The sequence below is a fragment of the Euprymna scolopes genome, chromosome 19 (genome assembly GCF_053919585.1).
Source record: "Euprymna scolopes isolate OS-2025 chromosome 19, ASM5391958v1, whole genome shotgun sequence".
NCBI lineage: Eukaryota > Metazoa > Mollusca > Cephalopoda > Sepiida > Sepiolidae > Euprymna > Euprymna scolopes.
Window position 1 is genome coordinate 59,251,984 of NC_136500.1, and position 27,996 is coordinate 59,279,979.

General features: G+C 35.7%; 1 protein-coding gene and 2 pseudogenes across 1 annotated transcript in view; 2 read left to right on the plus strand and 1 right to left on the minus strand.

The window, feature by feature from the left end:
- Positions 1–1,831, minus strand: part of LOC145303640 (ER degradation-enhancing alpha-mannosidase-like protein 1) — a 125,821-nt gene extending 123,990 nt beyond the window's left edge. Inside the window, exon 1 of the mRNA XM_080145200.1 lies at positions 1,220–1,831. Coding sequence (XP_080001326.1) covers positions 1,220–1,488 — 269 coding nt within the window. The 5' untranslated portion in view covers positions 1,489–1,831. The remainder of the gene's footprint in view (positions 1–1,219) is intronic.
- A 20,162-nt stretch (positions 1,832–21,993) lies between these two features.
- On the plus strand, positions 21,994–22,110 carry LOC145240628 (5S ribosomal RNA; annotated as a pseudogene).
- Positions 22,111–27,344: 5,234 nt separating this feature from the next.
- LOC145303641 (histone H4-like) lies at positions 27,345–27,762 on the plus strand (annotated as a pseudogene).
- The last annotated feature ends 234 nt before the right edge of the window (positions 27,763–27,996 follow it).

The following is a 27,996-nucleotide window of genomic DNA, read 5'->3' on the forward strand; positions in this document are numbered from 1 at the left end:
AATCCAGCCATTAGCACATCTTAGATTTAACCAACAGATAGTTGAATTGTTATGTTATACTCATGTTACCATATATCATTGTATGTTTCAGACCTCCATCATTTTGGATGAATAAAGTTATTATCTGAAAATAGTATCGGCCTACTTATCTATTGGTTATGTTTTATTTTCTTGGTGGATATTTTTTTTGGGGGGGGGGAGATTTTAGTTATAGGTAATCATTAACAACAAAATTTGTGCAAGTCCAGATTAGTAGCACTTGTAAACAAAAATGAGTACCTTTTATTTTCTTGAATAAAAAAACTTACTCGACGAGAACACGACACGACTGTTTTTGCTTTAATAGTTATTTTTTATTCAAACGTAACAAATAAAAATTTCAATTTGGCTTGAACTTTGTGGTTTTCGGATTATTTTTTATTTTTATTTTTATTATTGTTTTTTTAGCCGGATTTAACAAACAAACAAAACAAAAACAATTTTGGTGCTTATGCATTTATGTTACCGCTATTTTTTATGGTTTAAGTGCCTTCCCCAATGTTTGAAGTGTTTCTAATGTTTTTACCTATAACTATAATCTCTGACAAAAAAAAAATCCTCCCCCCGGCCCCCCCCAAATATCCACCACGAAAATAAAACATAACCAAATAATCCGAAAAGCGCAAAGTTCAAGCAAAAAAAAAAAAAAATAAAAAATAAAAAAACCACTAAAAAAAGGCCAGTTGTCAATTTGGTCTTATTTCGTTTTCCGGTACGCTCGATCTGACTTTTTGATCACCCGTCTGGCCGTCTGGTCGGCCATATTAGATATTTATCGTTAGTTATTTTGACGAGACATACACATTTAAATCATGATTTTCTCTAGTTCAGATGGGTGCAGTAAACAAACTTTTACCTCGAAATGACCCCTGATGTACTAATGTATAACATAAGACACAGAAAAGAAACATTTATAATGCGTACACAGCTTTATTTTCTCATATAACCACCGTACGCTTTCAATGGATATTACCCCATATAGTTAGTTATAAGTACATAGTGGAGGATCTATATAAGTACCGATTTAACGTTCAAAATGCTATGTAAAAATAAATAAGGCATGATTATTTAAACAACAACAACAAAAATATGAACATAAAAGACACACAGGCAACGCCGGGCAAGGTACAGCTATTTGTTAAATAAGGTTAGGTTTATATGATGTGGAAGGCAAACTTACGGATTATCATAGTCGGGCCCACGGCCACGACATGTATGCGGATTCAGTTCATCTTTGGGGAAGGCATATTTCATGTAATTGTCATAACCGAAGTTGAACATCTCCCTCACCATCTGTAACATCCGTAATCGTTCCTTTTCGGAAAAATGTCCATATTTGACGTCGTGGGGGCCCCAGTTCTTTTGGAATAAATATAATTGTCCACTGACACTCACTAAAAGAAATATTAGACAAAGTAGCAGGCGAAGAACCACGGATTTGCCCAACATAGTACTGATCCATGGAAATTGCACAAAGATAGTTTCCGTCGTAGAGCCGGATTAAACAAATTTGGTTTTGCGATTTAAGGTTCGTATCTTTCTTCAGTTATCCTTGTTTTTCATTTATATGTATGTATATATATACTTTTTTAGCATAAAATATAAATGTAGTAATAACACCCCCTTTTTAGTTCTCAATGATAATTCTACTCATAATAAACTGTCCACCGTTATATTCTGTTTGTTATTGTCTATTTTTTTCTTTTTCCGTTTAGTAAATCCTCTTAAGTAATTAAGACAAGGCCTTCTTATTCGGGAGGAGAACATGCCACCTACACTTCAGAAATTCTATGAAAAAAAAAAAAATTAAATAAATAAATAAAAATACTCTAATCTACGAAAGATTCGTACGCAACAAAAAAATAATACCCCGTTTTATTATCCGAATATACGTACTCTATACATTTTCTTTTTATTCACACGAAAAATAAACAAAAACTATTTCTCTTTCTATTTATTTGCCATTAACATGAAAAAAACTTCGTATTCGTAAAAGAACATGCATTTAATTTCTTTTGGCGATTTTCAAGAATTTACAATGTATTTATCCGCGTGCATGCGGTTCTAGCCAATCAGATCGCATATCGTGGCCGCACCTGCCACGAGCTATTTCATATCTATCTATCTATCTCTCTCTCTCTCTCTCTCTCTCTCTCTCTCTCTCTCTCTCTCTGGGTGGCCAGGTTGGCTTTTTTAAGGCCAAATTTCGCGAATTTGGCTTTTTTTTTTTTTTTTTTAAAGCAGTTTGGCCTTCAAAATTTCTGTTTGTTTTTTTTTTCAAATTTGGCCTTTTTCTGATCATTTTATATAAATAATTTTTTATAGTAATTATTAAAGAAAAAGTTATAATTAAGTCATTTAAAAAGTAGTTTGGATGTCAAAACTTGTAGATTTTTTTAAAATTTTGACTTTTTTTCTCAATTCATGGATTTGCATGAGAAAAACAACCCCCAGAATCAACATCTGCTAACATTTGTCATATCAGGAAAAAAAATCTTTTTCTAAAGACTAAGCCCCCCCCCCCCCCCCCCGCACTGAAGGAATTTAGGAATTTTACACCTAAATGTTTAAATTTGTTTTCAGACTTACTTACTAAATGTTTATATCGAACCTCTTAGAGAGTTCAGTTGAGTATGAAACTGTTCTGGAGATTAATCATTTCAAAGGAGATAAACTCAGTGACCGTGACCTGACTGGACAGAGCTAAGGTGCCAGCACTAAAAAAAAAAAAAAAAAATATGTTTGGATTTTTCGTTTGGAATTCTTTAAACCTAGTACTTTGAAATTAATTGAATCAATTTATTTTCAATTTATGGAAATTTGAAAACTTATAACTGTTACACTATCTCTCAAATACCTATTTAAAATTGTATTTTAAAAGAAATGTTTAAAAATAATCTTATACTTTTTCCTGAGTAAGTCCCAAAAGTTTCATTAAAAATCGATAATTATAGATTGGATTAATAGACACATTTGTCTTAATAATAGCGCATAGATTGTTCTTGGAAACAAAATCTACTTTCAGAGTTATGACTAAAATTAAATTTATATTTTAGAGATATTTTAAGTTGATATCCCCCACCGCCTGAGTAAATTTGGTATTGTGGTGACTGAAATAATTCTTCTCTAAGAATATGATAAACAAATAGAGTAGACAAATAGGAACTTATGTACAAACTGTATCAATAAAAATGACATGGGAAAATTGGCACTAGTAAAAATGGTAAATTTGTTTAAATATGAAAAAAATAGCAGGAGTGAATGATGTAGATAAAAATCTCATGAGTTTATGAAAATTTTGGATGCAATGCAGAAAGGAGAAACATTAAGAACTTTGGTAAATTGAAAATAAATCATATCTATATTTAAAAGTAAATGTGGCATCTCAGCTAATAACCAACTACCTTTCAATCATGCCACCATCTTAGAAGTCTGTGATTATACTAGCATATTAACTCATTTTAAGTGTTTTCTTCAGATTTCATAATTTTTTTTAAAATAGATGCTAACTCCAAAGGGTTAATTATGTCATAATCTTAAAAATATTTATATCGCCTATAAACATTTCTTTTTATCGTAATCTGGCCCAGTTATGAATCAATACTTACGTTAAAGTGTTCTGATACTATACTTTATCTAGTCTGTCTTTAGTCAGTGAAAAAAAAATTCTGCTAAACCGGAGCATATTTTTGCTATGGGAGATATAAATTCTGTGCATTTTACTTTTTAAGGCGATTTCATCTGGTTTTACGATTTTGCCAGTCAGACTTAGAGATAGAAAAAAGTTAACTACCCTAAAAAGTTATGATGGCCCGAAAATGGAGGATCATTTTGTTTAATTTATATGCGAAACTAATTAATTATAAAATATTTCTTTTCTCAATGTTCACACATAATCATTTGAAAAAGGTAGAATCACATTTTTATGAGGAATAGCTGAGGGTCCTCATCTACTTTAAAATATAGATATAATTTAATTTTAATTTCACAAACTTCTTAATGTTATCCTGGTGATTGTACATAAAAATATACAGGTGAAAATATCAGTTCCAAATAAATTAACAAGAAAACTCTTTGATATAATTACGTATTGGGCAAAAATAGGTATATACACCAAAAATCTTATCTCCCCAGTTAAAAAAAATAAACCAAATACAAACATAATAAATGCTCATAAACAGAAAATTAAATACTAATAACCTTACACTTACCTATGCACACATTAACAACACTATCTCCCACTCAAACAAAAACAAACGCTGAAAAAAAAAAAGAAGAAATATATATAGGGTATCATTTTTTATTTTTCGATTTTGGAGTGGCTTAGCGAACCTTACATGATGCTATTTTTTGTTTCCTTTTATACTGCTCCCCCCCCCCCGAATTTTTTTGTTGGTCTATTTTATTTTTTCATCTTTTGGCAAGTGAGTGTCCTGACAACGATTATCAAGGTTACATTTGGGGCAAATACTTTAACCCCCCCCCCTCACAAAATGGCCGTTATGTTTGATTTTAGACAAATTATACTTCCTGTGGAGTATTTTGCTTACGTCTTTTTTCCTGAATCTTTATCGACACTACACATGCATTACCTTTGTTTATGTTTTTTTTATAGGTATATTTTTACACTTTTCTTTTAAATGCCGACTTGTAAAAGTTTTCGACTATGCTGATTGAGAAAATCTCATTTATATTTGGCAGATATAAGTAGTTTTCGAGATATAAAGACCTGCATTATGCAATTTAAATCAGTGGCCGCCAGATTTGTACATACGCGTGAGGAACAAATCTACGAGGGGTGTGCAATAAGTAATGCCCCTGACTCACTTCCAGTTGTCTGATCTAGCTAAAATTTTGCATGTGCAATGATTTATATTTCTACGGTTATGTGGCAAATTACAGCTCTGAACTAATTGTGGTTTCTGTTTTACAGGTGTTTGAACTGAGTCAGGTGCAAAATGGAGCCTGTTGAATGTTGAGCAGTGATCCGGTTTTTGTATTTGAAAGGACGCACACCACAGGAGACTTTTGATGAAATGAAAGAAACTTGTGGTGATAATGCCCCATCATATGACCTTGTAAAACGCTGGCATTGTGAATTCAAACATGGCCGGGAGTCTGTGGAAACAACTCCCAGACCTGGTCGCCCCCCCCCTTTTGCCATTGATGAGGCATCTGTCTGTCAAGTTGAGGCCGCCATTTTGGAAGATCGGCGCATTACTATTCGCCAAATAGCTCAAGATGTTAAGATTAATACAGGGTCTGTGGAAACTATCATTCATGACCATTTGCATATGCATAAGGTGTCTGCCAGATGGATTCCCAGGTTGCTCACACCATTCCAGAAGCGAGAATGCGTTGAGTGCTCGAGGATGAATTTGGAGATGTACCAAGAAGATGAGTCAAAGTTTTTCAAAAGATTGATTACACAGGATGAAACATGGATTCATCACTATGATCCAAAGATCAAAGCCCAGTCAATGCAGTGGAAGCACTTTGACTCACCACCTCAAAAGAAGGCAAGGGTGCAGCCCTCCGCTGGCAAGGTCATGCTCACAGTCTTCTGGGACCAGGACGGAGTAGTGATGACAGATTTCCTGGCAAAGGGTACCACAATTAAAGGAGCCTATTATGCTTCACTTTTGAGGAAATTAAGGGAAGCTATCAAAATCAAGAGGCGGGGCAAGATCAGCAAAGGTACCCTCCGCCTGCAGGACAACGCTCCAGTCCACAACTCGCATGTCGCCAGATCAGAAGCACGGGCGTGTGGTTATGAAATCTTCCCCCATCCTCCCTACTCTCCTGACCTTGCACCCTCTGACTTTCACCTCTTCCCAGCCATGAATTTGTTTTTGAAAGGAAAGCGTTTCCCAGATGATGCAGCCTTGATTTCTGAAGTCACGTCGTGGTTGGAGGACCAACCTGGGATGTTCTACAAAAACGGTCTCCAGAGCTGCATCAAACGATGGGAGAAGTGCATAACTCTGGGTGGTTCCTATGTAGTCAGGTCAGGTCAGTGGTAGTGGGTCAGGGACATTACTTATTACACACCCCTCGTAATTCTATCCGACTGACACTGCCATCCCCCAATTTTTTTTTTGGCTTATACTATTTGGGACAAATATTTTGACCCCCCCCCCCAAAAAAAAATGGGGTGTCTATTTTGATAGCCGTTCTTAACATGGGGAGATTGGGGTATCTATTCCGAAAGCCGTTGTTAACATGGGGAGGTTGGGTGTATCTATTCTGAAAGCCATTCTTAGCATGAGGAGATTGAGGGTTGGGCAACAATAACTATACTTTAATTTTTTAGAGGGGGAGGGGCATGCTTCCACTGGGCAACACCAGTTAACGGGTCCTGCTAGCATTTAAATAATTTAAGGTAATAATCTTGTAAAAAACAAAATTTATCTTCTTTCGCAGAAGAAATTCTGGTTATATGCTCTTAAAATGTTAGAAATGAGTGATCAGCGTATGTTAAATTAATATGCGAGACTGATCTCTCACTCTAAATTCTAAAATAATTGTTTCACCCAGGTTTTTCAAGATATTTAAATGTAATTGTCTAAAAAAGTAGATCTATCTGTGATTTTTAGGGGACTGGAGCACCTTAGAATTCTCATCTACAAATTTACCAACTTTTCCCTTTTCCTTTAATTATTTAATATTAAAATAGTACTAAATATTCTTTAACGTTTTCTTGTACAATGTTAAAAATATCTAAACTGTAGAATGTATTGTAATGAAATTATTTGCCTGAATATTAAAAATAAAACCGTTCCCTATTAAATTAAAACCGAAAAATATGCTTGGAGGGGGAGGGGCAAAGCATATTTTTCAGTTTCATTTTTATAGGTAACGTTTTTGCCAAGAAAACACGACAAAATTAATACAGAAAAAAAACAAACTTAAAAACAATATAGTCAATTTTTCTTTAATTTTCAATTTGGCCTTTTTCTGGGCCTTTTTTGCCTAAAAAAATGTGGCTTCGCTTTCTGCTTTCTACTCTCTCTCTCTCTCTCTTTCTCTCTCAAGGGATGTAGCGTCTACCCTGGAACTAAAATTTGACAGGTACCTTTTGATGTGTCACCGTTTCTGGAGAGTTCCCATAAAGAGGACAAAAAAAAACATGTGGCGCCAAACTTGAGTTGTCTCTCTTCCTCTTTTCTGGCGGAATCTTGATGAAGTGAGATGTGTTCTTCACCACTGCGTCGTTTTGCACGCGCTCTTACTACATCAAAAACACCTCAAGAGAGTAGATAGTTCTCCCAAATGGAACAAAAATAATTCTCCTTATCTCTCCGCTCCACGTTCTACACAAACTGCCTTCACCAAAGAGACATTTAATTCCTCACTTTTTCTCTTCAAATTTAACACAAAAAACATTTACCCAGTTAAGAAGGATTCCTTCGTTCACTCTACCCGACCAATGGACACTAAAAACAATATGAGTGTAGCACATAAAAAAATGGCAAATAATTTTACACTTTCCTTTTTTATGCCAAGTCTGACTATTTATTTTTATTTATTTTTCTAAAAATTATTTTAAGGGAGGTGTCCGTCATTTTGCATGGCGACACTAACACCACGCGGTGGCCGATGAATGGCGAGCAGCTCTCTTCACTGGTGACCCCTTTTGTCAGACTTTGGTAGAACACGCGAGGAGCTGGACATTTCTAATTTGGCAGTTTAAAGACCTCCAAACTACTTAACAGTTTCTCTCGGCACAGGCTAGGGTGGCTTTGAAAGAATACCACTCATCGGATCTATGCAGGGTTTTTCTTCTTCAAGTTGAATTACAGATATAGAACTAACCTTCACCTATTCGCGTTACCTTGTACCGTTCGACAACTATAGACAGTGATTCCCAACGGTGACAATGGCAATACTAGCCATTCTCAAAATTCTGCCTTTCTGGACACATGACCCGACGTTGTGGTTTGCCCACGTGGAAGCACAGTTTTTCACTAAACAAATTCACAGCGAATTGACTAAGCTGAACCACGTGGTGGCTGCCCTCATGCACGAGGTGATGGCTGAAGTCTACGACTTGATTATGGAACCCCCAGGATCTATTTCTTATGACACCTTTAAGTCGGAGTTAATCAGAAGAATGACCAACTCCCAACAAAAGCGTCTCCAGCAACTGCTGATCAAGGAGAAACTTCATGACCGAAAATCATCTTAACTACTGAGAGGGATGAAACAATTAATGAGTGAAAGCGCTTTACAGCCAGACATCCATCCTCAAACAATTATTTGTTAGCAGGTTGCTATCCAGTATTCAGATGATACTAGCGTCTTCCAAAGGCACCACCTTGGTCAGGGAGTTGGCGGACAAAATCAAAAATGGTTTCCGTAGTGCCGGTGCATGCACAGGTCTCAAAGGATTCTTTTCCTGAGACCTCAGTCACCTCCACAGATATCCGTGAAGAACTGGAGAAACAGGCCCAACTAATCCAAAACCTGAGTGACCAGATTCGTGATATGGAGCTCGGACTAAGTAGATACCCGCGTCCGAGCAGACAGGACCATTCTTGGCAGCGAAGTAACAGTTGAAATGGTGACAGGCTGTGTCAATTCCACGCGCATTATGGCGAAAAGGCTTTCTGATGCCGCAAGGCTTGCTCTTTCGTGAAAAATGATAAGTAAGCGGAAAACAACCAGGCCAGGCGGTAGGGGTGACCGATACCCCTGGCAGAAACCATATTTGTCACATATTTTATGTCACGGACAAGAACACTGGTATACAATTTCTCGTTGATACCAGTGCAGAAGTTAGCATAATCCCCAAGGAATTGGTGAAAGAGAAACGACCCCAGTTGACTTTCTGTCTATAAGCCATGAATCACTTGTCTATTCTGACCGTCGGAGAGAAATCGTTAACATTAAACCTAGGATTCTGACACACCTTCCAATGGATTTTTACTATCACAAAGCTGCCCTTTCCAATTTTGGGAGCAGATTTCTTGCATCATTTTGGCATACTTATGGACGTCAAGCACGGCAAATTAATCGACAATAGCACTGGACTTACTGTGCAAGGGAAGATTAATAGAACGATGGAAATAAGTTCAGTCATATTGAAGGATGCTACGGACTCATACACAGATCTCTTAAAAGGTTTTCCTGATATAACTCGTCCTGTTTTTAACAACGATAGGGTTACACACGATGTTACCCACCACATCCAAACCAGATGGCCTCCTGTGAGCACGCACCCATGCAGACTCAAACCTGATTGTCTGAAAGTTGCCAAGCAAGAATTTCAGCACATGTTGGACTTGGGCATTATTCGACCTTCCGGCAGTAATTGGTCATCGCTCCTCCATATGGTGCTCAAAAAGTCAGCAGGCGACTGGCGCTCTTGCGGAGATTATCAAACACTCAACAGTCACATGACTCCGGATAATTATTCCATTCCTCACCTCCAGAATTTTTCAAACACTGTCCATGGTAAATCGATATTTTCCAAAATCGATCTCGTCCGTGTGTACAATCAGATTCCTGTGGACCTTGAAGATATACCCAAAACTGCTATAACTACCCTATTTGGACTCTTTGAGTTTCTACAAATGCCCTTTGGACTGAGAAATGCTGGCCAGTCTTTCCAGCGATTTATAGGCACAGTCTTATGTGGATTACTGTTTGTTATGCATACATTGATGATCTACTCGTAGCGAGTTCATCCAAGAGCAAACACATGCAGCATCTACAGCAATTGTTCCATAGATTGTCGGAATACGGTGTTATCATCAACTCTAGCAAGTGTGAGTTTGGAGTCTCTTCACTTTCTTTCCTGGGACATTTAATTGATTCGGAGGGTATCTGCCCTCTTCTAGAAAAAGTCCAATCCATTGTTGATTACCCGCCTCCCACTTCCCTTCATAAACTTCGGGAATTCCTCGGGTTGATAAATTTTTACAGGCATTTTGTTCCTCACTGCGCCGAAATCGCACAGCCCTTAACGGATGTACTCAGGAACAAAAAGAAAAAAATGAGACGATCACCTTGAATGGACCGGAATTACACTCCTTCAACAAAGTAAAAGAAGCGTTAGCAGCTGCGACAATGTTGGTTTTTCCCCACCCACACATACCCCTAGCCTTGGCAACCACTATCTTTTTTCTCCAGGTGACTTCAGAATGCTGAGACCAAATATAGTACCTTTGGCAGAGTATTTTTAGCCGCTTATTGTGTGGTCAAACATTTTCGTTACATGCTAGAAGGATCTGACTTCACGCTCTTTACGGACCATAAACTGCTATTGCATGCCTTGCTCGCCAAACCCGGCAAGCATTCACCCAGAGAAGCTCGTCATTTGGACTACATTTCCCAGTTCACTTCAGATATCAAATACATCAAAGGCACTGAGAATGTTGTCGCCGACACATTATAGTGCATGCACATTGATGCCATTCAGCCTACTGATAATATTGATCTTAAACAGATCACCACCGACCAAAGGAATGATGAGGAGTTGAATAACTTGCTACATTCTTTATTCCATATCAACACATTAAACTGACCTCATATGGAGCCATTAGGGATGTAGATATTCCAAAAAAAAGATATGGTGGCTGTTTCATAAAGCATTTCTGGCTGTTAAAAACGAGACCCATTTCAGCTGCTCGGGTCATGAGTTAGCATAGATTGATGTTGTGGTCTTCATCGTTCTGGCCAAATACTGCCACATCATCAGCAATACTGGCCATACCATCTAGGCCTTCTAGGATTTGGTCCATTTTTGCTTGGAAAATATCCTGGGAGATGTTGTGGCCAAATGGTAAGCGTTTCCAACATACCCGTCTGAAAGATGTCCTGCAGGTTGTCAAGCGCTGTGACTCTTCATCCAGGTGTATCGACCAGTATCCAGCCTTGGCATCAAGTTTGCTGAATACTTTGGCTTTTGCAAAAGCTGGGTTCAGTTCCTCCATGGTGGGTATTTTGTGTGGGCACCTCTTGAGACTTGTGTTAAGCTTCTGTGGATCCATGCATATTTGGAGTGACCCATCTTTCTTTGTGCTGTACACATGGCTGGAGCACCAATCTGTGTGTTCTTCGACCTTTATGAGCATATCTTCCTCAATGACCCTATTGATTTCCTCCTTTATTTTATCCTTGAGGTGGATGCTGCATTTCCATGGAGGGTCAATGAAAGGCTCGGCACCTTCCTTCAGTAGGAGTTTGGCAGTCCCACTAAAATTTCCTATCCTGTCAAACTGATTTGGGAAATCAGACATCAGTTGGGTGATGGACATGATGGGTGCAGCTGGGCATCTTTTGAGGGTGTCAACATGAATTGTGATAAGCCTCAGCCTTTCACATGTTGGGAGCCCCATGATTGCAGGTCCTGGTACTTCTACAACGTAAAACAATGTGTTCGTCCACTCCGAGTCCTTGTGTTGACATGGGAAGCTAATAGTTCCCAAGCATCAGATGCGCTTGCCTCCATATGAGGTCAGTTTAATGTGTTGACAGGGTTTTAAGATGGACAGGGCTTCTTGAGATTTGCCATACATCTGCTAGAAAGTTTGCAGTGGCAGAGTGTTGCCTGATGCCTCAGAGTCGATTTTCATTTGTAGGGTGTAGTGCGTTTTACACTTTAGGTGGGGTGGCCTGATGTTCAGGGTTGTGTAGGCCTCATCCTAGGTCTCTTAATGATGCTGTCCATGCATTTTGCACTGACGGTGATGGAGTGGAAGTGCTGCAGGTAAGCATCCTCATCACTACTGGTATCTATATGGTCAAAACTTTTCCCATATGTCCTGCCTTCAGTTCTCCTTGGGGTTTGGTTTCGGTGTCTGCAAGAATTGCTGCGGTATTTGCCTTTTCTTCTGTGATCTTTGGTTTTTCCATTCCTGCAGCATCTCGCCCAGTGTCCCTTGCTTCCACATGCAGAACACTCATAATTATATGCTGGGCATTGCCTGCGTTTGTGGTTGGTATTGCAGTTCCCACACTTCCTGCCTCGGTTAACGTTGTCGATTCTTTCAGTTTTCGGCATTCCGAGCTGGTTTAGTTGCTCATTCCCAGCGGTAAGGGCTTCGTACTTCCGACCCTCCGTTAATCTCTCGCTCAGCTCCTCGTCTGTAAAATCACATTTATGTACTAAGGTTCTGGCTCGTGTAACGAAGTCGTCCAGCATCTCATTTTGTTTCTGACGGTATTACATTAGGTAGAGTCTGTGGATTCGAAAGTTCACATTCACCCGGAGTTGACTTTCAAAGAAATTCCACAGGTGTTCCGGTGACTTCTTTTCCTCATCAGTGAGTCCACTGGCGTTTAGGCGTCTTGGGCTTTGGTCGCCTATACCGTGGCATATTTTTGTAGCTTGCTTTGTGCGTTCAGTAATTTCTTCATCTTCTATATAGAGGTTAATTTTCTGTTTGAACAGGGACATAGCTTCGCTGAGGTTGGGTCTGACCAGTTCATAGTTGGTAGGAGGTGTGCCATAATTTATTGTGTGTTGATGTTTTCGATGGCAAATAATAATAATATTATTATTATTTCTGTTTTTTTTTGTTTTATTTTTACAAAAGCGGGCTCTATGAGGTGTAAATAATATGTATCATGCTTTTTTTTCCAATATGGCGTCGTTCGTATCCCCATGTGGTCACTGGCCGACTGTGCGGGCGCAAAGTTTTTTTTTTCGTCTGTTATTTTTTTTTCTTTGTTGCCGTCGTAGTGCTGTTCTTTCTGTACATATTTATTTAAGGCTATTTAATCTCACCGCTAACCACCATGAAGTGTTACTTATTGGAGTGTTATTTATAGGAAACAGAGCCGAACAGAGGAGCGAGTAAATCAGCGTTTATTAAGCATGAGAGCTAGACTGGTATGATTACATCTGGGCCTATACAAAGGGAGGTAATTGGTTTAGTGCATTACTACAACACAGTCAAGAAGTATACCTTCATTTCACTCTACCCGACCAATGGACACTAAAAACAATATGAGTGTAGCACATAAAAAAAATGGCAAATAATTTTACACTTTCCTTTTTTATGCCAAGTCTGACTATTTATTTTTATTTATTTTTCTAAAAATTATTTTAAGGGAGGTGTCCGTCATTTTGTTTGGCGGCACTAACACCACGCGATGCCCGATGAATGGCGAGCAGCTCTCTTCAGGGACTTTTCATGGTTTTTACCGTGTGGCGCCGCTTCGGTAGGTGTATCAGAATTTTTGGGGGGAATTTTTGACACCCTTAACACAAAACTGCTAATAAAATATACAAAACTCGTAATTTCTTTTTTGAAAGTGGGTTGTTGAATTTCTTTATGGAATATACTTCCAAAATAAACTATTAAATTTTTTTTTTGAATAATAGAAATATTATTTTTTATTTTTTAAAAAAGTGTTTACAAAATGCATGCGCACGCTCATGCAGCCATTTTTTCTACCGTGTGGCGCCGCTTCGGTAGGTGTGTCAGAATTTTTGGGGGGAATTTTTGACACCCTTAACACAAAACTGCTAATAAAATATACAAAACTAGTAATTTCTTTTTTGAAAGTGGGTTGTTGAATTTCTTTATGGAATATACTTCCAAAATAAACTAAGTTTTTTTTTAAATAATAGAAATATTATTTTTTATTTATGCAGCCATTTTTTCTACGTAATGAAATGAATTGAATTTTATGAGTTAAATTTTTTTCAATTTAAAAATCTATCAAAATTTTTCTATTGGTTCAATTTTAAAGATATTTCAGGTTTAAGTGAAATTTTATGCTCTTTCCAATAAACCAAATATAATATTCTAGACAAACATATTTTTTTTAAAATCCCCCTCCCACTTTGAAATGTCTATTAAAAAGAAAATAATTAATTTTCTCACCCAAGTTTTATATATCATAAATTGAAGATAAAAGATCAATAAATAAAATAATCTAATTTAAAACAAAAACAAAAGGATAGTTATGTGCAAATTTACCTGTAAAGTCAAAAGTTTAAAACCTTTTTTTACAAAAACCACATTGATTTTTTTTTTTTAAGTGAAACCTTACATTTTGAAAATATCGTCCTGTAAAAATGGGACACCTACATCAATTTTTTTTATTTCATTCAATGTTGTTGTTTTTTTTTTTTTTTAGATTTTTGAAAAAAAAAAATTATTGCATAAAGAAGAAATAAAATATTTTAAATCAAAAACTCATGTAATTCTTTAAGAGAATAAAAAAATAGAAAATTTGTCGACAGTTTTTTTTTTAAAGTAAACATTGATGAGTAAAATGTGATCTTTTTTCAAATACAGTGACTCATAATTGACTAATTTGATTGTTAACAGCAAACACATATCAGAAATTCAAAGGGAAGATAAGACACATATCAGCACTTCAAATGTTTGTTTCTTTATATAGTTACTACCAGGAAATATATTTGGTTTAATGTGTTGTTTTTACGTTTTTGAAATAATTAATTATGGCGCTTTTCTGCCTCCCTATTTCTCAACTGGAAGAACGAGAGACAACTCCGTTTATGAACCTCTCATATGACATGTTAAAATCGCGGTATTTTTGAAAACTTGCTTAAAAAAAATTTTATTTAAAAAGTACATGGAATATAAAATATGAATATGGATAAATTCTTAATAATGAAGAATGGAAGCACTCATTGATTATTATTTTTTATAGGTAAGTAATTTTTTGGAATTTATATATATATTTATATTCAAAGTAAGTTAAAATTCGTTGATTTTCTTCAAATCTTTTTTTGAATAAAACCGATTAAAAAAAATATTGCATATTTTTCTATTAAACCTTTTATTATTTTAAAATTTGGCCTTTGCTCCTTTTATTGAAAAAAAATTAGGGTTTAAATTACATTTTTCAAATAGTTATAAGCTTCGAAAGACAGTGAGTCTAATTATTCAAATTTTTATCACTCATTTTTAATGGCTACATCTGACACTGCTACTACTTCGGCACTTCACAAAAAGTCCTTTGTAATTTGTAAACAATCACACGCTGTTCCTTGGCCATTTGGCTAGGAGAAAAAAGTAGTATCTGTTCTGATGCTACACTTTGTGACGAAATTAACTTGATTGATTAAGTGTAAAGGTTTTTTCTTCAAGGATCGACCCCATACTTTGGGTGTTTAGATCATCAGAGACTTGCTTTTTGGGTTTTTTTTTTTTGTTATTGTTAGCCGAATAGTAATATTATTTGTTAGTTTTCTATTGTTTTTCAGATAGTCTAGTGTTCTTACAGGATTTAAGCAACTGGCAGGTTTTGGAATGATTCATGTACCTTTTTAGGCGATGGTCTCCTTGTCTCCAAATCAGCAGGTTGCTGGAGAGCACTAGGCTGACAAGATGAATCAGGCCGCTTATTCGCCCACTAGAGGGGACGCCCTCAATGCTACGTCCAGAGGTGGTAAAGAGCCTAGGAAATCCGAAGTTGGCATGCCTTGAGGCATAGTTCCAGAGTCTGTGTCTATTGGGATGTGAAGTTGTTACACCCGCTGGCACCCCATGTCCGTCGTCCATGTCCATTGGGGGAGTTGCCATGACTGGTTGCACCCCAGGATCATCCTAGGAGCAATGGAGAGGATCCAAGAAAGATTGGTGTATCTTAGTACTTCAGATGGAAAAAGCAAAGGACATAGATGTCCCGAAGGACAAATGCTGGAAGTGATAGGCGACTTTAAAATACTGGCACTGTACATAGTAAGGCCCAGTTTTGTAATGTGGGATCTCCTCTGCCAAATAAGGAAGAAGCCGAAAAACTGGTGAAGGGTGATTTCATGTGGGAGAACATCCGCATGAAGCCAGCGTTACCTATCTAAAAGACAAACAAATATCACAGTCCCTGCTTTATTAGTGAAAAACATATTGGGGCAATAATGTCCTAACATGGAGAAGTAGAGGAAGTTAAGCCAGTCAGGAACATAATAATTGAGGACAACAGGTTGCTAGATAGGTTAGACAAAAAGGGCTTTAATAAATTGTGAAGTCTGGTTTCAATGATAGTTTCAGAAAATTCCCCCCCAAAATTCTGACACACCTACCGAAGCGGCGCCACACGGTAGAAAAAATGGCTGCATGAGCGTGCGCATGCATTTTGTAAACACTTTTTTAAAAAATAAAAAATAATATTTCTATTATTCAAAAAAAAAATTTAATAGTTTATTTTGGAAGTATATTCCATAAAGAAATTTCACACCAGACTTTCAACCATTCAGAAGTTTCAATGATAGTGGATGTCTGAAAACCATATTGCTGGCATTGCCAGAAACCTGGATACATGGTGAAAACATGTCCCCAAAAAGTCCTGGAGAAGACGACCAAACAAATACTGGCAATAAAGGAAGAAGTGAAAGAAAAGGAAAATAAGGCAGAGAAAGAAGCCAGAACCTGGCATAAGGTTGTCTAAAAAATGGGAAGGAGACGAGAAGAGTCACCCCAGATTACATCTAGAAAATGGCTATGGCAAATGAAAGAAAACATCAGACAGTATCTTTAGAGTCTGAAGGGAAGAACAAAATAGCTGTGACAAGCCCAAGGACAAGAAAGGAAAAAACAAAGTCGAAAATGCAGATCCTCCTCCACCATCCCAGCAGCAAATCCCAGCGCAAAATGAAGGACAGCTTACCTCTCCCCTATTTAACTCTCCCACCATTTCAATGGATGAGCTGGAAGAGGCTCCTGCAAATAAAGTAGAAGAAAAAATAACAGAAGAAAAATCCTCCTCCGTAACCCCTAGATAGGAAAAAACTAGGAAGTTTCCATTCTGGCCCATGGAAAGATTCTGCGAAGCAAGTAATAGGGGATCTCAATGGGCGTCAGAAAAGATATCTAAAGAGCCTGGAGGGGTTTGAGGAAGTAAAGGGGAAAAAATCTTAAATCCGAGGCACTTTGAATCCCCCCCCCCCGATAATCACCTTTGTGAGAGTAAATAGAGGAGGAGGGGTAAAAGCAGTATGGCAAATGCTGGAAGCCAGGGGTAAAAAGCATTTCCCCCACTTGAAGCTTATGGACATAAAGCACCCATCACTAAACAATATAATATATATAGAGCATTGAAATTAACTGCCAATAAAACAATTATTTATATTGTATTTTTTACTAAGAATAAAACTTTGGCATCATACTTAGATCTTCCAACTTTTATTTTCTTTGGGTTGTATTAACTCATTTTTTTTTTTTTTGTTTGGTTTGTAAGGCTGAGATCTTTTATCAACCTTACAATATATGCTATAAACACTTGATTATCATTTTTTTTTATTAAAAATAACATGAGGTAGACTTCCTTTCGCACCTATTTTATATCTTTGTAAAATAATCATTTACTCATGTATGGAGTATTGTTGCCATATCTGGACTAATGCACCAAGCATTAGCCTCCACCCTCTCTTGACAGAGTGCAAAAAAAAAAAAAATTTATAACCTGATATATCCCGCATTGTCTACCAAGCTCCAGTTCCTGTTATCTAACTAATATTGTGTTCCTGTATTTGTTTTACAGGTACTTCCATGTAATGTACTCTGATGAGCTTATTGCCTTTGTATCCTCTCAACATATACATGTTGACAAGTAGTAATATCTGAGCCTTTCACAGGCGAGGTCCCTATACTCTAGCTTCTTTCCTTGGACTATTTACTTTGGACTTCTCTCTGTTTTTATTTTTTTGCAATTCTAGCAACATGCAGAAATGCAGGATATAATATGAACAAACATCTTGCTGTCGACACCCTACCCATTTAGAAATCTGTCCACTTTTACAGTAGTTTCAGTCTTTTGGGAGGAGGGGGAGCGAACAAAAGTTTAACATTTTTTTTAACATATATAAACAAATCGTAGCTATTTTCTTCACTTCAGCATTATGTATTTTGCAAATTTTGAAGGAAATCAGTCAAATTAAATTTATGCTGCCTAGTCATAAAATACACTTAAATATATTTTAATTAATGCAGTTTCATATTAATTATTACAGTACAAATTCTCTATTGAATATTATATATATATATATATATATATATATATATATATATATATATATATAGTACTGATTCCAAAAGTTTAAAAAAAGAAATGACTTGGGTGCTAGAATCGATACCAAAACATTTAGTGCTCCAGTCCTGCTCCCTACCGATTGAGCTATCGACAGATAGATAAGAAAGATTTAATATTAAACTACTTCAAGTTGTGAATGAATTTGCACATGCTCAAAAGTAATAGAAAATTGAAATGAACATTTTGCATTTCAACTTGCCAACATATTTCTGTACATGTTATTCAATGATCCAAACAAAGATTTTACTCATTATAAACTATCCTTGGTATATAATTACTATTTCAGTGTTATGTGACCAATAGTTTAAGAGTTTACCAGTTAAATATTTACACACCGACAGCCACACATGCATACATCTTCTATTTATTTATATAGATCTGAGATAAAAACATTCCCTGGCAAATTTTTACTTTTAAAGTCACTGTGGTCCTTTCAATACTGAAATCCTCTTAATGACATTTTTTCTTGTTTTATTTATAATATTGTTGATGCTTTCACAAACTTATCTGTTACAAACAAGTAATAACATGTCATACTTTTACATGTAAATAAGAAGAATATTAGATGAGTAAAAATGAGATTAGGATAAGCCTAGAATCGAACCCTGTAGGTAGAGTTAAGAAATGGAATGTTAGAAATTAAGTCTATTGTTAATTCTTTTAGAAATCTGAATATTAAATATGTCAGTAAAAGAATGAACAATGCAGATTAAATTATATTGTTTAAAATAGGTTAGATTAGAATTGAGGATTCTTTTGTTTGTCAAAAGTGTGTTTGGACAAGCATATGTAGAGTCATGTGAAATTGGTCATGTTTGAAAAACACCCTTCTGACGTCACAGACAAAGGACATTTCTCCATATTGTGGGTTCGAATTTTAGAGTCAGCAAGTCAGTCAGCAAGAGAGCTAGTCATTTGGTCAGTTGACCTCTTTGAAGCGAGGAGAGAACATTTAGACTATGTAGATCCAAATTTGAATTCCTGACGTCATCAACCGATCGATCAAATGATTAAAGAAGTCATCATTATGTTGTAACTCTTGTCTTGTGTCATCCTTCATCACGAACGAAAAGTAAATGTGTTTATCATCTTATAATGAACATTGTAAAAACTTCCAAGTTATGTGACCCATCTCCTCCATCACAAGTAATGTCTATAAATGCCTCCCCTCCTCTGTGTTAAGAACTGTGCACATATCACCCTCTCCTCAGTATATGTTAAGAAGAACAATCCCCTGTCTGATATAAAAATGTCATTGTCATTCTATCTGTGTTATAAGAACTGTTAATACAAAGTCCCCAAGAAGCATCCTCAGAACTGTATAAATGTCTTCCATCAGAATTGTCATCACCATCATTAACCCCGTTATACATGTCCCTGTCATCTTCTTAAATATAGAACCCCTGCTACACAACAACACAAGGATACACATTGCCAGACACAAAAAAATAAGTTTCCAGAGTCAAATAAAAGTAATTAAAAAAATTTTAAATTGTTATTCATTCTCAAACTTTGTTTTAGGTATCAGAGAAATTATCAACAAGTACAATATGCTGAAAAACAACAGTGACACAGAAGATTGTATAAAAAGGTATAATTTATTAATATGAATATCAATAAAACAAGCATGAGAACAGGGGAGACTAAACAAAATAATGGCAGAGAAAATGGATAATGTTCTGGTGTGTGGGGGATAAGGGTTTTTGAAACCACAAATTCAAAATGTTATAATTGTAATATCACGTGGTCTCCCACTCAACAACATTGCCAACCCCAATGTTGTTGCATGATCTTCTCCTTTGCCTTCTCTTCTGGCTGTGTCGGCTATCTCATTGGCAGCTTTCAAAGGGGTAAACATAGATTAACAAATATATAAAAAAGAATAAGACTCCAAAGAAAACATAGACTCTGACACTTTCTATAAATATTAGTTGCACTTTGAGTGTGTGTGTGTGTGTGTGTGTGTGACACCATCGACACTCTAGATGTTAAGATCCGCATCTTAGTTTACTGTTGAGGCTATGTTCGTCAATTAGTTGATCAATTCATTTCCCCATCTGCACAGAAACAAAGCTTGCTTTTAACTGTAACTCTCCAACCTCTTTCAGGTACTTCCGAACTGCCAACTGTCCCAAACTGGGCACTGTCCTTCTCTCATAATTGTTGTGAATATCTTCAGTCTTTTGTTCCTATTCACAGCCATGATTCGCGACTCTACCTCAACTTTCTTTTGTGCGCATTGATGGACAACTTCCCATCCATTGTTCTGCTGATAGATCCATTTCCTCTTTCTTTTATTATATTTCTTTTTCTTATCCTTTACTTTCTAATACTTGATAAGGATATCACAATGATGTTGGTATGAAAAATTATGTTTGGGTTTAAAATGAACAACATCTGTGAATAAAAAACGATTCAAAAGTTACTTTTTGGAGAATTTGGATAAATCAGATAATTTCAAAAGCTTGGGAACTAAGTACAATTGTGAATTGTGACAAGAGTAAAAAGGGAGGGTACTAAATAGAAGTAATTACAAAGGTTTAAAGTTGATGAATCAGAATAGATTCGTTAACTTTAATAGTTGATACAATAATTGAGCAGTAAATAAGTCAGACAAGTATAGATGAACTGCAGTTTGGCTTTATGGGCAAAATACTACTACTGCTAAATGAAAGTAAAGTACCTTAGTAACAAGAATTCTTGTTTTGTTTTTATGGATCTGGAGAAAGATTTTGACATAGTGGCAAGCGAGGTTCTCTAGTGAGCTTTATGTAAAATAATGGCGAACACATAGTTGTTGAAGATTGTTTAAGCAATGTCCACAAATGCTCAAAGTCCTATTAGAATTAACAGCACATTTAGTGATAGTTTTAATGTTTAAGTAGAAATACATAATCGTTCTGTATATATATATATATAGCTTTTTATTTGTCTTAGAGGCATTTCCAGGGTGTTGCATGTGGGTTATCTGGAAGAAATGCTGCATACTGATGATTTAGTATTTTTCTGCAGGACAATGGATGACCTTCAGGAATGCTACAGAAAGTAAAGTTCTGGGAGTGAATATTACCAAGACCAAAGTAATGATCAGTGATTGTAATGTTGAAAAACTTCCAGAAAGAGAAAAATTATCCTTCGCTGTTTGTGAAAATATAGAGTTGGGTGCAATTGGGTATATAAGAAGTGCAGTGGAATTACTGGTAGGTTGAAAGAGGATAAACAATTTGTGTGCAAGAAATGTAAGACAATGGAGATGAAACTTAGTGTGGAGAAAGTATATCTGGATAACAAAGCTATTGAGATTGTCAAGAAGTTTTGTTGTCTTCATAATACAGTGGAGCAGGTGCTATTTGATGGCAAAAATTAGGCATGGATGAAGTAAGTTCAGGTAACTTCCATCATAACCAAGAGAATGTTATCACTGTTGAACAAGGAAAAAGTCTACCATGATGTATAGAAGTAAAAACTGAACAGTGAGTGTTGAGGACATGTTGCATGGAGAGAACTGATATCAAAATGATATGATGTATGTAAATCTTAGTTCTAATGACCTCAGAGAAGGATTAAAATTGGACAGCATAGCAGGATATGTGTAAAAGAGTAGACTTCGATGCCATATTAAAAGAATTAGTAAGCGTTCTTGGGTTAATAGATGGAGACCAGTTAAGATAGTAGATTTAGTTTACAGGGGAAGCCCAAAGAAAACATGGTAGAAAGTGCTAAATATAGACCTGAGGTGAAAATGGGATAAATAAAGACCTGGCCAAAGGTTACTTTGAAAATTAATTTATTGAAGTCGTCTAATGCGATGTTAAACCAACAAAGATGATGAGCATCAGTTGATCAAGAACTTGAAACAAGAAGGTGAAATGTTTAATTATGTGGTAGAGATGGTCATTGGAAAAATTCAGAGTTTGAAAAACACAATCTGATATATATATATACGGCATAATCGCGTTGACACACCGGTTCTCGTCAGATCACCGAAGTTAAGCAACGTTGAGCCTGGTTAGTATCAGATGGGTGACCATTTAAGAATTCTAGGCGCTGTATGTGCTCTCTGCTTATCTCTGCATTTGTTTCCAGTCGTCCTGTACTTCACTTGCCACTGGTATTTAACAATGTCATCTCAGGGGAGGTGTGGTTGGAGATTGCGCACCTCCTGCCACAAAAATTTCATGTGCAAGCAACCATTCATGGGTATCGATAGTCTGTCCAAGACTGAAGGAGCCTGCTTTTTTGGGGGTGGGGTGGGGGATATATATATATATATATATATATATATATATATATATATAAGAGCTTTTACATCTGGTTGAGATTACTTTATAAATATTAACTCTTCAATGTTTATAATATACTTTAGTTTTGCCATCTTGGATTATTTTGGTAAACTTAACTGTAATACTTATTTCATTTTATATATATATATATATATATATATATATATATATATATACATGTTTTGAAGATTTTACATAAAATAAAATAAAAAATATAGTTTAAATTCCTAAACATACTAATTTCAACATATCATAGGCTTAGAACTTGCATAAGTCAATTGACTACTTATATATGTATAATATTGTGCAAAAAAAAAACAATATGTTCATCTAAATATGCATTAACTTATGGGGCTTTCGGGGTGAAATGGATTTTAAGGTTGAAAGTCGGATTTCTTTCATGAATACTAACACAAATCTTTGACCTTTTTCTTAATGGTTGGTTTCAGGTCTAGGCTTAGACGATGGTGGAGAGTATAGATGGAAGAATATACAACCTTGTGACAACTCTCACTTAGTGATTACAGAATGAGACTGATGAGAATGAGTGCTCCAAAATGGGAAGAGGAATTTTAGGAAATTACTTCATTCAAAGAGAACAATGCTTTATTTTGAAGTCCAACAGATAATCACTCTAAACAATTTTTGGTTAGTCTCTTACATCTAGGTGTGAAAAGAGATTCTTAGACCATGAGGATATCACATGTATAAAGTGATGCTTCATGCTATTAATACTTTGCTTTCTCTAATTCAAGGAGAAAATGTGAGGAGAGAAAAATGGGCATATTTTTCATGCTTTTTGATAAAAAGGAAAGTAGACATTTTTAAGGATGGTAAAAACTAAAAAAATATTTTTTTGCATGCTTTTAAATAAGTAAAATATGCTTACATATAATATTTTAATGTATGCAGATTTCATATTTATTTTTATAGAGCCAATCCTTTATTATTATTATTATTATTATTATTATAGTAGTGTCCCCCTGGCATAGCCTGGTTGTAAAATATGCTTAAATATATTTTAATTCATGCAGATTTCATAATTATTATTATTATAGAGCCTATTCTCTATTGATTATTATATTGTACCCAATATATAGTAATGATTTCAAAAGTTAAAAAAAATGACTTCAGTGCCATCAGCTAGAATCGAAATCAAAATATTAAGCATTATAACCTTAATCGTTACCGAAAGATGGATAAGAAAACTTCAAATATTAAGCGACTTTCATGTATAAATGTAAATTTGCGCAATATTAACTTGATTTGAAAATTAAAAAATTTTAATATATATAAAAAAAAATTTTCGTTAAAAATATTAATAAGATATACAGTAGAACCCCAGGATACGGCATTAATTTCTCCAGGGGTAGGTGAAATTGCCGTATAGTGAGGTCTAAGTAAAATTTTATACAGTACATATTAAAAATTAGTAACAGAATACAATACAATATATAGTACACACACATATTGTTATGTGGAGATAGGTAACCAACCCAGAACATTCTACATAAGGAACCGAGTCACCAGATGAACAGAGACTTCCCCCTGAACGTTAACACGCTTTATTTGTCTCTATGTAAATACGTAAATAAACTTCTCTTTCAGTATTTAAACCACGATGTGTATTTATTTATTCCTTTCACAGAATACTTTATCTTTGATTGTCCGTATAATAGGCTACCTTAGGACATATCAAATTGGTGACGAAGATGAGATACGAACTCAGTAAAAAAAACAATGAGCACGTGGTCAGCGTGAAATTTGAAGAAAAAAAAATTCTCAAAGAGTTTATATCCGATTAAGGAAATACTTCAAAGAAAGCGAAAGACAAGTATTCACACAAGTACAAAGAATTTTTATATTCTTATTGCCGTTTTTCTTTGAACTTTCTGAAAAGTTGACGTCATATTGTCTCGTTTTGAAAAGCGATTCGGAGGTTTTTGTTTTTGGTTAATACGATAAAACGAATTGTACTGTGGAAATTGTTTTTCTGTCATAAAGAAATTCTTAAAAGAAGTTTACATGCATTTGAAAAAGATGAAAAGGATCTCTGAAAATTTGTAAATTATTGATATTTTGTATGGTGAATTTTTTTTTTCCTCTTCGAAAATTTCTCAAGTGCTGACAATTATTTTTTTCCTGACGAGATCTTATTTTTGGAACAAAATTGTGTATATGTTGACTTTGTATTTGTGCATTTAAAAAAAAAATGCCTTCCAAACAAATAACAGAGTTGACAAAAATGTTAACTGAGAGCTTGATCACTCAGCAAAAAACTCAAATTAAATTTCAAAAACAGAAGATGTTGATTCAGCAAGAACGTTTTGAATCACTCGTCATTCAGCAAACTACAGAGAATCGTCGATTATGTGAAACTGTTGTCACAAAAATCTGAAGATGGCGCATCTAGATTTTTTCAGTAAAAGGTATAGCCAACTCTCTAGTGGAGTTCTAATACGACCCAGAACGAGTTGATATGTTCCCTGCCTATTATCGTAGGTTCATGACGATTTTTACAAAAAGATGTGAGAAATGGTTGGAGAAAAGAATCACACTCCTACTTCAGAAATTGGATACGGAGGAAAACACAAAATTTACAAATTTGATTTTACCAAAGAAACCAGAAGATATTTCTTTTTCGGAAACTGTTCGTATTTTGTATTAGATATTTGGGGAAAGAGAGCCTTTTTCATACAAAGTATAAGTGCTCGAACATGCAAAAAGAAGAAACTGATGATATTGTCACATATGCGGGTAAAGTCAACGCCCAGTGTGAACTATTTAAATTAAAAGACTTGTCAGTTGACATGTTTAAGTGTTAAAAATATTTGTTCAGGGACTGACAGCACTGAAGGATAAGGATTTAAGGTCAAGGATTTTATTGATTATGGAGCAAGATCCAGAAATTAACTTGCAAAAAGTGACAGAAGAATGTCAAAAATTGATAAATATGAAAAGGGATACCACTAGGATAAAGGGAAAAACTACATCCCACGTCCTAATGGTAAAACAAAAAACATTTCCCAAGAACAAAGGAAAAAGTTTTGAATGTTGGAGCTGTGCGGGTTCACACTTAAGAAAAAATTGCCCTTTTAAAGACCAACCTTGTGCCAAATATGGTTTAGTTGGACACCGAGCTTCCCAGTGTCGAACTAAATAAAATAAACAAAGACAAAATTTTAAGTCTAAAGTAAATGTGGTGTTGTCAAAAGAAGAATGAGACAAGGAAGTAAAAGAAAGTTTGTCAATAGCAAAATAAATGGTCACATAGTGAAACTACTTTTGGATACAGGTAGCGATATTTCAATTATCAATGAAATGACCTTGTATCCCTTGGATCAAAAACTTTTTCTACAAAAGTGTCAGTTGTTCCAGGTATAAATTCTTGCCTTTTCGGAATTGGTTGGATCGTTTTGTTTGATTTATGGGAGCTACCCATAAATTCATTTTGTAACAGTGTGAGTGTAGCTGAAAAGAAAAATTCCAAAATGAGGATTTTCTTACGGTCTTAAAAAGTGAATTCCCCAAGATTTTTTCTGAGAGATTAGGTATGTGTACTAAGACCAAAGTGAATTTTTCTTCAAAAGAAGATATTGAAATTGAACTGCAAAGACTGCAGGAAAATGGTGTAGTCGAAAAAGTTGACTATTCTGAGTGGGCAAGCCCCACTGTATATGTTAAAAAGAAAAATAAGAAGATTTGGATATGTGCCGATTTTTCTACAGGCTCATGCGTGGGGAGAAGTCAGTGTTTTTTTAGGGTGTTCGGCAGGGAACTCTAATTGCGACCAGTACCGAACTCTGGAAACGGAGATCAGTCTTGAAGTCTTAGGCGATTTCACGAACCAAATATTGGAAGGGAAGTTTCCTGATGAGAAGCTCAGTGGATTTTTGATAACGTCTGTGCCAGTTGGCACAGTTTAATATTCAAATTTAAAAATCGTTAAATATAATTTAGGCGCGCAGTGCAATTGATTGTTTTCAGCGTGTTAAAATAATGAAAAATGACACCCACGCAAATTCCGGCGTGACCTTTATATACCAAAGGTGCGTACGTAGTTGAAAGCACCCCATGTGATGTCTTTCGTCCAATGGAATTCCTCCTAGGACACATTTTAAAACTGATTTTCTAGAGCTCGTTTGGAGCCGATCAAATCAAATATAAACATGCACAAACACAAAATCTATCTCTTTAGTCTCTCAGCCTTTCGAGCATTCTTTCGTCTCTTTAAACTCTTCCAACTCATTCAACGCTTTCTCATATGGACTTACCACGCATGCAAACATCGATTATTTCATTTCCACTGCGCCGCGCATTAATACTCTCTTTTAACAGACGAACATTAATATTGTCTATGTTACATATTTGAACATTCAAAGAACACACAAAAAAAGAGACTCTCCATCTTTCATATGAACTCAAAAAAAGGAACCCTGAAATATTGAGAACTATGTTTTAACTTGTTATTGTTTGTTATTTCTATTCCGGAAATAAACCTCCGTTTGTGTTGCACATAAGATTTCTTATTTTTATTTTTATTATTTGTGGAGGAAGTCAGTTCCCAAAAAAAGGCCAGGCGATCCCCACACGTCTGATCTCATGAAGAGCTACAGTACCGGGCCTGTAACGATGGGGTTTCTTCACTCCACCAGTGGCTGGAGCACTTTTACGTGCGACTTTGGTAGCCAACTACTTATGAGGAGCTTTTCCTCCAGTGGATTTACGAGCGGTCTGCTTAGTACGGGCCATTAGGAATTTCAAATAATTTTTTCGAAATGAATTTCACGAGCACGACCGTTACAGCTATTATATCAGCTGTCATCAGCTGCTGCTGCTACTTTCTGAAGTGCTAGTTGAGTTTTACTTTGTTAGGTGCGCGCAAAATGTTCAAATATTTCCCTTTATTCTCATTGGTAATAAAGAATCACGTGGGGTGCTTTCAGCTATGTCCACCGGATTTTGTGAGGAGACCTATTTGCACATTCTTATATTTCAAGTTGCAATATGTCTGGTTGAGGAAAAGGAGGAAAAGGTTTAGGAAAAGGAGGCGCTAAGCATCATCGTAAAGTACTTCGTGATAACATCCAGGGTATCACAAAAGCAGCTATCCGTCGTCTTGCCCATCGAGGTGGTGTGAAACGTATCTCTGGTTTGATCTATGAAAAAACCCGTGGTGTCCTGAAAGTTTTCCTTGAAAATATCATCCGTGATGCCGTCACCTACACCGAACACGTCATGGATGTCGTCTATGCTCTGAAGAGACAAGGAGGAACCCTTTACGGATTTGGAGGTTAAACACCGATTTGATCAAAGAAAAACGAACCAAACGGTCTTTTTCAGGGCCATCAACTTTTTCCAAAAAATATTTTTCCAAATCTAACTTTTATGCATTTAACTTTTCATAACGTCTAATTTGATGTTTTTTTTTAACCCTTTCATTTTTCAATATTCTGTATTATTTGCTTTTTTTATTGCAGACATGAATCATCAGTATTCTGTTAATAAATAAACCTCAGTCTTACAATTAATTTTATAATTATAACAAAAGTATGAATCCGCATGTACTAACTTTTTTAATATTTATAATTCGGTCTTGAGTAAACATGAGACCCAGGTTTTGAATTTATTTTTATAACCCAAAAATAAATTTCCTATA